Source organism: Aspergillus fumigatus, chromosome 1 (assembly GCF_000002655.1).
Source record: "Aspergillus fumigatus Af293 chromosome 1, whole genome shotgun sequence".
In the NCBI taxonomy this organism is placed as follows: Eukaryota; Fungi; Ascomycota; class Eurotiomycetes; order Eurotiales; family Aspergillaceae; genus Aspergillus; species Aspergillus fumigatus.
The window spans coordinates 2,959,838-2,975,205 of record NC_007194.1 but is presented as its reverse complement, the minus strand read 5'-3'; the positions used below and the strand labels follow the sequence as shown (position 1 = coordinate 2,975,205).

The following is a 15,368-nucleotide window of genomic DNA, read 5'->3' as shown; positions in this document are numbered from 1 at the left end:
AGTTGGTGGTCGTCAAAAACGACCACCAACTCCGGGGCGGGCGTGAGGACCACATCCAGTCTTCTCCGGACTCTGCGAGCAAAGGGCGACGGAGGCACATAACACAAGAAGGAGCAATTGGATCCGCAATTTGTCAGCTTCCGCAACATGGTGGCGACGCTTTACCTGGTTCAGCCGTTGTCCGTTCCTCCAGTCGTTGGTATAACTACGCCGGGCAGGGCACGATGCGTCCGAGCCTCGGTGTCCTTCGAATCCTCCTCGTTCAGCTGGTCTTTGACAACAACATGCTCAGAGCTGCCGCCATGAAAGCCACTGCAGACACCGTATTTCGCCTATCCGGTCTCGGTGCCGGAGGTACAAGCCCTATCCTGGTCGGCCCGAGTATCCCCGTCCAGCCTGACGCCGGCGCGCATGACCAGGGCACGCCTCGCGAGGCCTGGGGCCTCAAGTCCGGACTCTACACGCCCCGTCAACTAGTCGAAGGGTTTGCGCCACTGCTGGACACGGTGGTGTTCCGGCTCGGTCCAGATCCACCGAACGCCAGACCAGCGCGGGCGCAACTGCTTGACAACCTAGCCGCTAATCTTGACATCAACACCCGCGAGGCCACGCTGCGCTTCCCCGACACTGATCTGGATGCCTCCCGCCAGGAAATCGCCGAGCAGGCCAGACGCATCGGACAGACGCTCGTCCAATACGCGCGCAACCACACGGGCGGGCCCTTCAATCCCGACCTCTCCCTTCGCAGCCCCTGTGAGGGCCATCTGCTCATCCCGCCCAATGTCGACCTAATGTTCGGCCGTCGCAGTCAGTCGCATCTGATGCAGCTGTTCAACGAGTATATGCACCAGATGGTCCTCCTGCGTGACGCCCTGCTGCCGTTCCAGAACTACGAGGATGTGATCATCCCTGTCGATGGCCGAGCCGCGAGAGGCATCCGGCATCTCGAGCCATCCCGGTCGGAGTTTCTCACCCACCTGCTGACCAAGGAGGTCACCCAATCGGCAATCATCAAACATGCCCAGGCCCTCCTTGCTCCAGGCCTTCTGTCCCATTCCAGCCTGACCCCTTCGCCCAGGGCCGGCCCCGGCTACGGGTTCCAATATGCTCATGGCCTGGTCCTGCCCGCGTTCCTGGCCGGTGGGCCAACGCCGTTCCATCTTCTCCAGTATATCCCCGCCAAGCTGGTCGACGACGCCCCAAAAGGTGTCATCTTCGACTACCGGATCCAGGACTACTATCTGGCGCCTCGCGTCGAGATCCCCGCCGGCACCGAGAAGACTTTTCCGGGGCTTCTGTCCGAGAGATACCCCGTGGCCAATGGCTGGGGCACCCCAGCACTCGGCGTACAAAGCACCAGCATTGGAGTCGTTCCACCGACACCCGACGCGACCTCGTCATCCCATGCGGTCCGGCAGCTTGAGTTGCAACTCCAGCTCGACAACGGCAAGTGCGTCTCGGTTGACCTGGGACAGGTTGCGCGTGGCCACCGCTACGCCTACCTGGCGTCCAGTGCCAGCACCTCCGCGACGTCATCCAACGGTATGCACGGCGCGACGTCCGCCGTGGTCCACGACGCCGCATCCGTTCTCCTGGAGACGGAGCACGAAAAAGACAGCCTCGTGACGGCTCAAAATGGCGGGCTCCATGTGATTCCCGTGCAAGACCCGGTCGTGGCTCTGGCGCTTCTGGGGAAGATCTATCCGGAGAACGTGGTCCTTCTGCCGGAGTCAGAAGGCTTAGCGCAGGCCGAGAAAGCTGGGAAGGGACTGGAGCCCAAGTTTGTCCTTTGGGGCGGCGTGGAGCGTGGTGGTATGCGGGGGAAGTTTTAGTTGCATTGCTTCGTGTCACAAACGCCTCACGAGACACTTATTCGGTGGACTCGCTCGACTTACCATAAGTGAATCTTCATCATTATGGTTATCAAGTTCTCCTGAAACTTTGACAGTCCTTACGCACCGATGAAAGTCTAGGCATACCGTCATCATCTCTATCGTACGCACACTCGGAAGATAGGTGCATCATGTAAGCTTGCCCGACTAAAACGAGCTTAGTGATAGAATCTCTAAAGTCTGGATTATAAGTATCTTAATTCTCTCGGAGGTACGCTGCCTGCACTAACAGTAAGTACAGTAAAACCATGTGTTCGATGGCACAGTTAGCAGGGCCGCAGAAACAGCCCATTAGACCATAACCTGAGAGCGCTGGTGTCAAGGAATAATACTCTTGCATGTCAACCACATCATTTAGAAGTGACTAAAGATCAAAGCACTCACGGTACTCCAAGGAGTACTACCCACTTGAACTGTACACTATCACACCAGTACTATAAAGTAAACCATGCCACCATGAATAGCCCCTGTCCAAGGACGCTGCAGACAGGCGTCCCACAAGATTCATCCATGACTCGTTTGCTACTTGCGACCAAGAAGAACTGTCCAAGTCTGATTTGAGACTCCTAATTACTCGTATTAGGACTAGTTCCTGCAGATGGGAGGCCTGATCTTCAATTAAGGATGAGCCCTGCGGAAAGGGGCTATTCAGTTAAAGACCTCAACATGTAAGCACTAGCCTACTTAGAGCGTGTATGCTTGTCAGTTGCATAAGAGATCATATCCTTATAGAGCACGGGTCGCCTAGCACCGACGATCATGCAGGCGCCTGACTTTAGTGTACTGAGGAGTGGAACCTGACAGGCTCATAGTTGCCAATTGACATGCTAATGAATACTGATTTTCGACATGAGATTTAGGAAGGATAATGTTGTATACTCTTGGGCCCAGATATCTACCAGACCAGAGAGGTAGTATGTCCCTCTATTCGAGCGAGTCTATTTGTAAAGCTAACAATGTCTCCTAAAGAACATTGATGTTCGAATATTGTAGGTAAACTCCTTTCTTGAAGATATAAACCATTCTCTGTATCTGACACTGGAAGTAATATCCAATTTCTAGGCATTTGCCCATAGTGTTGGACCAACAGGCATGGGAAGTCCTCTTCACCATGCGTTAGATGAATTAAATGCCTCAGGTGACACTCCATTACGATATGAGCCTCGTATAGCAAGTAGACTCTCTCAGACCAGTGTGATGGCTTGATGGACAACAGATATCCACCTCTCCAAACCTATGCGGCCAGGCGTCCAACTAGGCGTGCTACAACTAGGCGCCCTACAACCGAACCGCCTTGGGGTATAAGAATGAGGACAAATCCGCCCTATCCTGAGTCTTCATCTCAATCATCACTCATCACCATCTCACTCTGATTCTGATTCGACAAGACCCGTTTCTCTCGAAACTCATACATCACCGTCATCATGGTCAAGATCGCCCTTCTCAACCTCACTCTTCTTGCCGCCCTGGCTCCCTTGGCCGCCGCAAGGAACTGCAAGGATGGACTGAACTACTGTGGCTGGAACCTCTTGAACATTGGTATGTGAAACTTGTGCCTCCAACCCGTCCCGTCTCAACGCCGTCCTAATGACGCCCCGCGCCACAGGCAAGTACGGAGCCCAGGTCAACGGCGCCCTCACGGCTGCCCACCAGCCCACCGACGACGCCCACATCCGTGAATCCCTCTTCCACTGCAATGGTGGCGCCGACGGCGATATCTCCTTCATCAAGTACTGCGGTGGTGGCTGCAAGAATGGCGGCAATGACCGCAGCGACTACTGCTAGAGCGTTGGCTGTGCTTGGGTACCGTGACGCCAGGGTGAAGGCACGATAGGAAATTCGGGATATTGCACTTTGGTTGGTCCTCTTGGTTGTATTCAACATACGGTACAGAGGAAGTTTAGATTTTAGAGAATGCAAGTATTGGAAATTGAGTTTGGCTGCTTCATGTAGTAGAGAACATATCATCGAAGGGACGTGATATTTGTATCAGGATTATTTCAATGCATATATATGTGATAAGTAGCTTTTACAATAAGCACCAGATACGAAGAGGGATTGATGAGGAATCCAAGATGGATTAAATGTATTATTTAATCAGAGGCTCGTCTAATGCCACGAATCCACCTCTGGTCAGAATGATACGAATTGCAATCTTGCAAACATCACGTACCACCTATTCTGGTCAAATGCGCAGTGAGCTACTAAGGGACAAAATCTATTTCCTCAGAAACGTCAAAGCTGCAAGGCAGAGAGCATCCACTCCAGCTCTCATCGTTGGCTGTATAACTGGCGCAAAAAGCGCCGAGTGGTTGCCAGGGATCTCATCTGTGTGACTGTCTTCTCTCACTGCCTGGTCCCAGAGTTCTGCATCGATACCCCCAAGGAACCAAAAGCAGCACGGAATACCTCTGCAAGTACCCAGCGTAGAAAAGTCTTCGCTGACATTGGTCCTCGGTGTATCCCCGTCAAAATCCTCAAAATGCTGTGCAAACGACGCCGCCAACTGAGACGCCACCTGTTCGTCGTTGACCGTTGGCGGAAACCGGCGCGTGGGAGTAAACACCGGCGGTTTCGGCGAGCCACTTGCCATGCACTCGGCCTCGACAATGCGCTGGACAGCAGAGAGGATCTTCTGCCGAGTCTCCAGCTTGACGGTCCGGAAATCAAGCCCAACCTCCGCCCGGTCCGCAATGATATTCTCGGTCTGCCCCGCTTGCAGACTTCCAACAGTCACGACGGCGAGGTCGCTGGGGTCAATCTCTCGGCTCACAATCCCCTGCAGTCTGACAACAATGTGCGCAGCGAGAAGCGCAGGATCGACGGTCTGATGCGGCAGGGATCCATGGCCACCGCGCCCATAGACGGTGACTTTGAGACTATCAGCAGCAGCCATGATGGTTCCCGGCCGGCAGCCAACGCTTCCTGCCCGCATGCGCATGACGTGCTGGCCAAAGACATAATCCGGCACGGGGATCTTGGAGTAGAGGCCATCGTCCACCATCGCCTGCGCGCCACCGCCGCGTTCCTCGTTGGGCTGGAACAGCACGATCAGCGTTCCGCTCCATGCATGCTGCATGTTCGCAAGAGTCTCCGCTGCCGCGAGCAGGCATGTCATGTGCATGTCATGTCCGCAGGCGTGCATCACTGGTTTTTCAACCCCGTCGGCGTCGCGCATCCTGACTGTGCTCGCGTACGGCAGTCCGGTAAGTTCCTTGACGGGGAGTGCGTCCATGTCCGCTCGCAGGAGGACGGTCTTGCCATCGCCATTCCTGAGGACGCATGCGAGCCCATAGCCGCCGATGTTGGTGTGGATCTCATACGCGTTGAACTGGGATAAATGGGCTGCGACCGTTTGAGAGGTAGCTTCTTCTTGCAGCGAGAGTTCAGGATGGGCGTGGAAATACTTGTAGAGATCCTCGTACGGAGCCAAGTCTACCGACGCACTCTTCAAAATATCTGACAGGTTGTATGCCATTTTGTAGACGATGCATAGGGAGAGTAAACTAGTCTGGTGACGTTGAAATGCGACGAGGGGTAAGCAGTGAACCACTAGAACGGAAATGGTAAGACCGCAAAGCGCTAGGCTCTCATGAATCATCTCTGCCCCGCGGGTGCGTCCAAGTTGGACCTAAAAGGGTCCAGTTGTTCCAGGGATATGGCCACTCATGTACTACACGTTGCCTCCATGTCGATATGCTACCAAAGTGCATGATGCCAGGGACGCGGACTAACGCCGACGCCTTATCTATAATAGACAAATTGTTCCCGGTGACCCGTTCTATGCGTCTCTTCTACAATCAGATCATCAAACTTTGTACGAATTGAGGAATTACCTGATGACCGGCTCACGCCACAGCTGCTATGCTGTCCGAGATAAAATCTGCTGCGCCAACACTCTGGTCCCTCCATGTCAATATAACTGCTGCATTGAGCTGCCAGCCTGCCTTCATGTATGCATTGCAGGCGGAAGAGGATGGGCATTCTAAGTTGCAAAGTATGAGACCAAAGCCCATGTGCTGGATGAATTAGTAGACGTATGAGTAGTATTGACGGCTTCTTGAAGTATTTATATGTTGACAGGGCAGATTCCTCTACACTGAATAAAGGGTGTCTGCGATGTACATTAGGGTTAGGGTTTCTTAACCCTAAATCTCGTGTATGGCGGGATGTTAGGGTCCACCTCCACTGCATCATTCTGACCGTACTCACATTACTTGGTTGGCACGCAACTAAGCACCCCAGATGGTAAAAAAGATATCACTGCTCCTCCGAGGGATTGGAATCTATACATGACAATCACTGTGGGACTGGTTGATCCCTCCAATGGCTGGGATATTTCAAGTGGGAGAACGATCGTCGGCTGATATGGAGTACTGTTCAGCCCCGGTTCGCTTCCAAGACTCAATCTACAAAGAGCGACCCCGACTGTTCCATTATACTTGTGGAACAGAATTGAGTATTACTCAACAATGAAAGGACTACGGAGTAGCTCTGGCGATTATTGGGTTGGTTCAGTGACTGGGGTGGTAAGTGGCAGGCTTCTACTACCATCCTGTCCAGGTTGCGAGGATAATATTCTACTAAGGATGGAACTGGCTCCTATGAGGCTGTCAGACTGCTGGTTTAGATGAATATGTGGTGATGGGAGAGGGGTTCCTAGTGAGGAAAAAACATGGAGTGGGTGGGATACTAGGAACCCGGCAATGCTGTTGGATGGAACTAGTCTCGTACTGAGTGCGTCTGGATTATCTGGTGACTGCTATTAGTTGTAGATCTTACGGTCTGAACAAGAGAGAACTGTTCCATGAGATGGTCAACGTGACACGCAGGGACTATAATTTGACTCAAACTTGGAGGCAGAAAAAATCAACCCCAGAAGACAGCAAAGACACCTGTAATGTCACACACTAATATCAAATGCACACTGCTCCTCTGGCAATGATGGAGCCATTTCGACTAGGGCGTTATAATGAAGCATGGGCTGTATGCTCAAGGACAAATGACCAAGGTCAACAACGCGATTATCCTTGCAAGTGGTCCCTGAAGTGGGACTCCCGATGATGGGGAATCGACGTCCCCGGAGAGCCCCAGAAGAAAGGCGTTCTCTTCTTTCCGCCCTTGAGCTCTTGTCTTTGGTTTTGCCGTCGCAGTTCTCTCTCTCTGGCTCGAACTCTCCTGCTTCGGGTCCGGCTGCGGCGCCTTTGGGCTCGTCGTTGTTTGGCCTCTTCAGTGAGACCAAACAGTCTCTTGAACCAGTCCAGCATGACGATTATCTATACAGCTGTTCTGGTCCCTTGTATTTGTTAGATGCGTGAAAATAGATGAAAATTAGATTTGGGTACATGGTGGCCCTACCGTCTGCGTTTGAAGGAGAGACGTGGAGAATTAGCAGCGGGGGAGGCTGCAGGTTATAAGGGCCCCATAGTGGCAGTGTCCGACTTGACTAATGATATACTAAAATTCATGTAATAATAATTAACAACAACCAGTGAAAGCTCTTCTGAGTAATAAGTAAATTATGCAAAAGCTTCAAGGCTCTGTTTCTCCTTAGGATCTAGGTGCCTTTGTAGCTCTCCCTCCTAATGCCCATTGGTTTATAGCCCATAGTATTCTAGATTACTCAATACTAATACATGGTATAAGAGAAGTCTGACACCGGCTACCGGTTGCCTTTTTCACGTATTTCCCTCTCTCGATAGCAGATGTCTACTGCACTACATAGGCTGCAGGCATCTAATAGCCGGTCACAATCTTACGATTACCTACGCCTGATAGGGAATCACATTGCTTGGCCTGTCTATCTCCTGTCAGAAAGTCTGGTGGCGTGGGCCGGTGGATATGAGGCTGGCTGGGTGGCGGCGGGAGGCTGATTTCTTGCTAGTAATAATCATGTACTCTAAGCTCGGGTAATTCCCGAGATGCACCGTGAACAACGGCCATAGCATACCAACTTGTATATGCATATAATTGACTAAAAGGCAACCCCAGCAATGAACAACCCCACAGGAATCCAGGGGGCATCCCGATGTAACCACCATGAGGGGGTATGCGGATTCTGTGATCACATAAGTCGTGGTTGAAAGAAAGAACAAGAGGTTAGAGCACATTTGGCACTCGAGGGATACTCGAGTGCTTCGATGTTGAGGATGTGCAGCCGATACTCGACGTCCTGACCGTCCATCGGCCGGACCGTGACTGTCCGCTAGACATCGGTCAACCATAAGCGTCCGTCCTATAGAATATGATTGCAGAGAGAGAAAGACTGATAGCCAGCAGCTCTTTGTACTGATAATGTAGTGCTGGAGTGCATGGTCCTGGCCACTCTAGTTACTGAACAAGGAACTCCCATCCCGCGTATCCACTTGCCTTGACTATGTTAACTTGAGCGCTGCTGATAACCAGAAGCTAATGGATATTACGCATAATCTTCTTTGAGCTGAGGCTAGAGGTACTATTCTCGTTGTTAGGGTATATACAGTCATACGTCCTGAGCAGTTTATGTTTTCTTCTAAGCTACCGCCAACAAGTGTACAGATTTACTTGAATTTGGCCTTTATTTTTGAGTTTCTACCTTCTAGTTTTCCTCGTTAGATGATAGAAGTACCGGTAGAGTGTGTACTGCCTGAAAATGATGCTACTACCACAGATGGATCTGTCATACGTGGAAAAAGTCAACAATCCTCTCTGATGATGGTCGCATCCCATTATATCAAACACTGATCCTATTCACGCAATCTATGATTCTATTCCCAGAAGGTGCCTTGCCTAGGACTAGCAGCTATGTGCTATAATAGTAGTTGTACACATTCCGCTCAGCCAAAGGTGTCCAGACAATCATCGATAGCTAGTCGGGATGGTAGCAGTAGGGTCAACACAGCATGGGGGCCCGCCCTTATTTTCCAGATTCCCTCATTCTAAAAGGATGTACTGAGTAATTGTGCCAAGTTGGGAATGTTTCCACTAACATTGGGTGACTGGGTGCTGCAAGCCTATCCGCGGGCCACAGACCGCCAGTTGGTTATACCCACAGTCCCCACTACGGAGTACGGGCTATGCTACCCTACCCGGCTGAGGCGCTGCTGTCAAGCCACATGTCTCAGTTTAGAAATCAAGTCAGTCTTTCCATTTACAGCACGTTAAACAATTGGCCAATTGGATATGGTTTGTTGACATTGGTTGGGTGGATTAGGATTATCATTGATATGGCCTCGAAAAACTAGCAAACCAGAGACTAGACAACGTCGTAGCAGAACAAGGCAAGGGCACATAAAGACATGTCATGGGCAATGTGTCTTCAGAACTAACATTCATCCTGGTTTGCTGACTTGAGATACCATGGTTTATTACCAGGTCATTATTTCGTGCTACTGTTCTTGATATCTTCCTCGTCTTTGGGGCTGGAGTCCGAACGAGATGCCGACAAGCTGCTGTAGTGGAACAACGTAGCCAAGAGGCCTGTAAGAGAGGCCTAGACAACAGTCACACACCTCTCAACATCACTCACATCGAACAGAAAAAGAAGGCCTTACCAGAGATAGACCATCCCCTCTGCAACCTCTACCGTCCAGGCAGGACACTTGCCAGGCACATAGACCGAGACCACATTCGCAAGCTTAGCGATCATCACTAGGTTTCCTTTGTAGTAGACATGTGTCTTCAACTTGGCGATGGTCGCGATAGGCTCAGAACCACGCTCGTTGCCGGGAAGGGTTACGAATAACGTCACGCCGGCTTTTTTTGCGCTGCAGCGTCAAACAGCGGGAGGCCCGAGATATCGCTGAGATGCCGTTTGCTACTCAACCAGCCGAAATCGCCTTTCACGGAGAAGAGCTTCGTTCCGAGCGGAGAGTCATCCGTGGGATAGGTGGAGATTGTGAAGTCGCCGCCGGGCAAGCTTTGGCTGTGCTGTTTGACGTGCAGGGGCACGGGGTCTGCGTCGACGTCTTTTGTGTCGAGCGCCGGAGGGAGCTTTGAGTGCGAGTAATTTTGATGATGCCATGCTTTTGAATGAGCAGACAAGTTCCAGGCTAGCTGTCTCTAAAAAAAAAATAAGTACGGTAGCCTTAGCAGTTACCAATCCAAGTCATGGAGTTGGGAGGGGGGTGAGGCAGTCTGACAAATAGTTGGTATATACTGTTCCTATAATATCCATCCCGGATAATAACTAGTGGGGATATGCAGTTAGTGGGACAATTCAACATCCTTGATCTCTGCAAGTGGAAAGACATGTTCGGAAGATAGCACGAGCGAAAGAAGCCAGTTGATGGCAGAACTCGCGAGCAAATACAAAGAGATAAAATGGAGATCGGAAGTGTTTGGATTGGGCGTCCCAGAGGACAAGGTCATGGACGAACCCGCAAGCTACAATCTCGACGACGGCAGCGAAGACTCATGTGTATGGGGTTACGGGTACTCATCCAGTCTTCGCCGCCACTTTACTGCGATTATGTGCCATATGAGCACTGACTAAATGGCCCGCCGCCAAAGCAGCACACGTGCTTAATTCGCCTGCCAGCACGGCGGCAGCGACAATGCGGGCGAGCTGGCGGGCATTATCTCCAGGATTGGTGGCATGTGCACCTCGAACACCCAGCAGATCAAGCATGGCGGCTTGCGGTTCAAGGATGGTTCCGCCGCCGATTGTTCCAACTTCAATGCATGGCATTGATACCGAGATGTGCAGGTTATTGTTGACACTAGGTAAATGATCAGCCCAGGCCAGGATCGAGTACAATGGTCTCTTACTTCTTCATAATGGTAATGCAGCTGCTGCTTTCGACATTCTGCGCTGGATCTTGGCCCGTAGCTAGAAGGACTGCCGCCACCAGATTGGATGCATGGACATTGAAGCCGCCAATAGAGCCAGCCATGGCGCTGCCGACCAAGTTCTTAGCAGTGTTGAGTTCAACAAGTGCATCCACGTCTGTCTTGAGCACGGAGCGCACCGCATCAGCTGGGATCAAAGCCTCAGCGACTACTGATTTGCCCCGTCCATCAATCCAGTTGATCGCGGCTGGTTTCTTGTCGACGCAGTAGTTGCCTGTCACTGAAATAGTTGACATGTCTGAAAATCCATGCCCCTTCATGACTTCAAGGGCTTTTTCAACTCCTTTCGAAATCATGTTCATCCCCATTGCGTCCCCAGTTGTCGATTTGAATCGGACATAGAGGTACGTGCCAGCTTGCGCTGATTTCAAGCCCTGCAGGCGGGCAAATCGACTGGTGGAGTTGAACGCCGTGGCCAGTATCTTCTTTCCTTCGTCTGAATCAATCCATTGTTTGGCTTCTGCTGCGCGAGATACGGATGAGAATGCAAGACATGGCCCTCGGGTCATGCCGTCGGCATTGATGACGGTCACAGCACCGCCCCCAGCATTAATTGCTTTGCAGCCCCGACTCGCGCTGGCAACTAGTACTCCCTCAGTAGTTGCCATTGGAATAAAATAGTTCCGACCATCTATTACCAGGGGTCCAGCCGCACCTACTGGTAATGGCAGATACCCAATGATATTCTCACAGCAGGCCCCATGGACTAAGGTATAGTCATAGTTCTCAAAGGGAGCTTTGGAATACTCTAGGCTACTTGAAACATCAATCGTTGACGGTGTACGCGACACAACTGTGCGCCGGATCTTGACAGCTCTGGTAAAGGCTTCCAAGCGGCTCATCGTCGGATGGCGTTCCATCGTCTTCTCCAGGGCATGAGCAGAAATTTTGCCGCGGAGGCATAGATTGACTATCTCCTCATCTTCCAATAGCGATACTCGTCCTTCTTGTAGCATTGCATCTACTGTTCGCTTTTCTGCGAGTCTATCAGCTCGCTAGGTCCTGACATGGTCTTTTCATACTTATTGGAAGAGTCCTTTGTCTGGCTCACGGTTGCAGAGCTGTCTGGAATTACCTCGCTCTGGCGTAGATTCCAGCGAGCTGCCTTCATTAGATAACTGTTCAGTACAAGGCTTAGGAAGAGCGCAGCAATCACCCATTTGCTGATGACTGGATCCTCTAGCCATGCCAGCACGCACCCAAGAGTACGACCGCGTAATGTATCGCAGAGCGGGCCAGCAAAGTTATCCCGACAATGCCTACTCTGAGACTGCAGGACGTATTTGATCGGCGGCAACACTGTAACGCGCGTTTCAATGTTATTTGCACGGGAAGCCACGTATATATCGTCCAAACCATTGCGTGCGACTCGGTATGGGTTGATTGGGGCAGGCATCAGAGTGTTGGAAAGGTTCGACAGGTACGGCATCCAGTCAGAAACCCTGACATTGCCGTAAGTTAGGGACGAAAGCTGAAGCACATTGAAAAGCACGAAGCCGCCAACCATAAGAAATTTGAACCGAGATATATTTGCCGCCTTGACCTTGCAGCCAAAGACACGGGAGTCAAAATCCTGGTTACCAGTGCTTATGTCATCGTCTTCCAGAGCCCTACGCGGCTCGACATGCTTCCTGATGCGCGTGATTTCCAGTTTCACACAGAGCACACTGATGTAGAAGGTAAATAGGAGCAAGCTGTCAAAGAGGAGGATCCAGGCCGCAAGAAAGCAAAACTGAGGGAGAGCCCCTTGTACCCTTGAAGTTGCGCCTGCCGCCAGGATAGCAATTTCAATAGCGTAGTCACGCACGATACGCCATCCCTCGCGCATGATGGCCACCTCAATGGCTTCGGGTGTGGACCGACGGGCCATTGGTTTTGCAGGAAGGTAGGATTCGGTCGCAGCACGCAGGACGGCTCTCGTTAAACGGATGGGTTTCTCAAATCCCACAATGATTACCAATATTGGCAGGCATTCAGAAAGAGTGATCATGGAGGTAGATACACCACTGCTAGTAGTGACCTTTAGTCCGAAGAACAAGGAGAAGAAACCAGAGAGGAGCACTGAATAGGCCAACCAGAAACGGGACCCGAGCTGGCGCATTGACATAAAGAGTGATAGGAAAGTGAGGTGCATCGCCAAGTATGCCAACAACATGATGATGATATCGATAATTTGCGCATGCTGACTTTGTTAGCGGCCTACAAACAGACATGTTCCGTTCTAGGCGGATGTGAAGCATGCATACCTTGATCAAACCGACAAAAGAAGCCAAGACGTCTATCAGCCAGAGCCTGAGCTTCGGACCAGAATTGCATTTTCCAGCGTTTTTCAAAGTCCACGAGTGCTCAGCCTCCGGCTGCGGAAAGTTCTGAGTTTTGCGCAGAACTTCCTCTAAGTTATTATAAGGCACAGAAAGAGTGATTGAAGTTTCCCTGAAGGTAGAAGATAAGACACTAGGTGTTCGAGAGACGAGTTGTGCAGCGGCCAAGTCGGAAATAATACTCTCCTGGACGGCAGAAATTCCTGGGTTGTTTTCGGATGTGGGAAACACGAGCGTGATCAAAGCCAAATGCGATGCAACCTAGCTCGCCAGAAAGACGAAGTCAGTAGATTGCTTACTGGGTCCAAGAAGAATGAAGGTCTCACCTCTTGGTCGCTCATCGACTCATCGTCAGTCTCCCATTGCCAGGCGGTGGCCTTTCCAAGGCGAAGGCTACGGCTCCCCTGAAGAAAGTCTGTAACATCAAGCTGGTTGAGGTGACTATTCGAAAGCCGTGTAAGATTGGCATTGTATAAACTCCCTTCCAGCAAACTCGTGTATGTCATGGTGGCTAGTAGAGCAGTGATGACCAAGGTGTAGATCGGTTGCTTACACGCCTGTCTAGCCACTGAGCCTAGCACACTCGTGCCATGTCGGTGTAGCCAGCCAGGAGTGTCAGAGTCTTTTGTATTTGTAGGAGCCATGGCCGGTGTACTCATGGTCTGGGAAACCAAGTTCAGCGATGAGGATGTTACGGGTGGGACTATTGAGAATCCGTAATCAGCACTGCGGTCGACTCGATTAGGATATCTTTTCAGCGCTGAGCAAGTGATAGAGAGTCTCTGTGACTTACCGGTTGTCTTCTCCGGTTGCGGTGAGAGAGAAAAATAGGGAAGCACTCATCCCATAGCTCTTTAACGGCACTGGCGACCCCGGCTAACCCCAAAACACGACCCGTCCATTGTTCTTCCGAGACTTCTATTATTCTACCTGCCAAACAAAGAAGTAATTCAGATATGTGGAGTATGTTCGGTATATCTCTGTGGCTCTAGCCTTTAATGGCGAACTATCCTTCGCCCGCCAGTACCAATACAGTAGAGAGTGGAGAGCCGTTAGATGGGGGAAGGAGGCTTAAGCAACCTTAGGTCCTATCAGGCATGCACTACCCCAAAGGCAACAACATTATCTATATTCCGGACACTGACACCATTGTTAACATGATGGACCTTTCTGGCGCCAGTACTGATGATTGCTGAACAATAACCTCTGTAACCCACGCGTATGTAGAATTGGAGTTCAGTGTAAGATTTGAGGTTTCCCCATTGAACAGTAACCATTTCCATTTGGCCTGCATAAGCGTACTTGGTACCTGGTATGGAGTTTGTAGAGCCAAGTTGTCTGACAAGGGGCGAATGACTCACCAAGAGAGCTTAGGACATCTCTGCCGATATAGAGAGTCAGTCAATGCTCTTATACATGGTAAAAGAGAGTCCTCAGATCGTACCGATCGAGCTCATAGTACCTTATCTAAGGATACTGCAGCACTCGGTAGCTTGCACAGGCTATGGAACTTTCTTATGTACAACGGCAGACAATGGGTTGAGATACACAACTGTTTTGATTCATGGTTATATCCCCAGGTGGAATTGAGGGCTCTTTTGATCAAGATCAATTCTGCTTCATTCTTTGGTATTGTTACTTTCTCTATGAACCTTACAATGTGGTATATTGATCTGAAAAGTCCTGCAGAGTCAAATGTAATGTGGCAGAGGATGCTAGGTAGTTGAGGATACAAACTGAACATTTGCTTATTTCACTCTGTGCATTCATTGACAGAGCCACATCCATACTCTTTCTGACATTCACTGTAGAGCCTACCCACGTCGGATGTGCCCTCACATTCACCGATTCTCCAATATAATCAAACTTTATGGTAAAATCTGGCCATTTGAAAGAGAAGAAACTAATGCACAAGGTCAGTCAAGCACTCTCATCCTACAAACGCGTACACTGGTCGTCGACCCCCTTTAGAGTTGTGTAATCGCTCTGGATTATAAGGACAGGGCTCTTCATCTGAAAATCCTCGCTGCCTGCTTTCCCTGCTCTCAGATCCCAGGCGTTGCGGCCAGTTGGGCAATATGTACAAGCGGATGCATTTGGTCTGATGCCTGCGACAATGACAATTTCAGCAGTCAGTATCTCCATGTCATAATATCAGAATTATGTCAAGTTTCATCGGATTCTTAGTTGTCAGAAAATAGTTCCTGGTCTGTCTAGATGGTCATGACAAGTCCCACAGAGATCAACAAGGCGCTTGTTGTGACACCCGTGCGTTCAAGTCAGAGAGTTCGCCTGGAACCAGCAAGAGAAAGGTCACACCATCAAC

The 15,368-nt window shown here is 50.7% G+C and overlaps 5 protein-coding genes across 5 annotated transcripts; 2 read left to right on the top strand and 3 right to left on the bottom strand.

Moving 5' to 3' along the window:
• Window positions 1-224: 224 nt before the first annotated feature.
• AFUA_1G11270 (uncharacterized protein) lies at window positions 225-2,487 on the top strand (the record flags this gene model as incomplete). The annotated part of the gene is made up of 2 exons (XM_747399.2): window positions 225-2,083; window positions 2,134-2,487. One exon carries the CDS (start codon window positions 225-227, stop codon window positions 1,830-1,832), a length of 1,608 nt encoding a protein of 535 aa, XP_752492.1. The 3' UTR covers window positions 1,833-2,083; window positions 2,134-2,487.
• Window positions 2,488-3,103: 616 nt separating this feature from the next.
• AFUA_1G11260 (uncharacterized protein) lies at window positions 3,104-3,863 on the top strand. The gene is made up of 2 exons (XM_747398.2): window positions 3,104-3,431; window positions 3,499-3,863. Exons 1-2 carry the CDS (start codon window positions 3,317-3,319, stop codon window positions 3,675-3,677), a joined length of 294 nt encoding a protein of 97 aa, XP_752491.1. The 5' UTR covers window positions 3,104-3,316; the 3' UTR covers window positions 3,678-3,863.
• A 55-nt stretch (window positions 3,864-3,918) lies between these two features.
• Window positions 3,919-7,549, bottom strand: AFUA_1G11250 (M20 family metallopeptidase). The gene is made up of 2 exons (XM_077803917.1): window positions 7,251-7,549; window positions 3,919-7,188 (listed from the first exon to the last, which is right to left on the bottom strand). The coding sequence occupies exon 2, from the start codon at window positions 5,491-5,493 to the stop codon at window positions 4,111-4,113; it is 1,383 nt and encodes a 460-aa protein (XP_077659914.1). The 5' UTR covers window positions 5,494-7,188; window positions 7,251-7,549; the 3' UTR covers window positions 3,919-4,110.
• A 1,710-nt stretch (window positions 7,550-9,259) lies between these two features.
• AFUA_1G11240 (uncharacterized protein) lies at window positions 9,260-9,519 on the bottom strand (the record flags this gene model as incomplete). The annotated part of the gene is made up of 2 exons (XM_747396.1): window positions 9,260-9,350; window positions 9,425-9,519. The coding sequence occupies 2 exons, from the start codon at window positions 9,517-9,519 to the stop codon at window positions 9,260-9,262; spliced, it is 186 nt and encodes a 61-aa protein (XP_752489.1).
• Window positions 9,520-10,277: 758 nt separating this feature from the next.
• hmg2 (uncharacterized protein) lies at window positions 10,278-13,686 on the bottom strand (the record flags this gene model as incomplete). Its single annotated transcript, XM_077803916.1, has 5 exons — window positions 10,278-10,591; window positions 10,641-11,705; window positions 11,744-12,903; window positions 12,968-13,303; window positions 13,369-13,686. 5 exons carry the CDS (start codon window positions 13,684-13,686, stop codon window positions 10,309-10,311), a joined length of 3,162 nt encoding a protein of 1,053 aa, XP_077660086.1. The 3' UTR covers window positions 10,278-10,308.
• Between the last annotated feature and the right edge of the window lie 1,682 nt (window positions 13,687-15,368).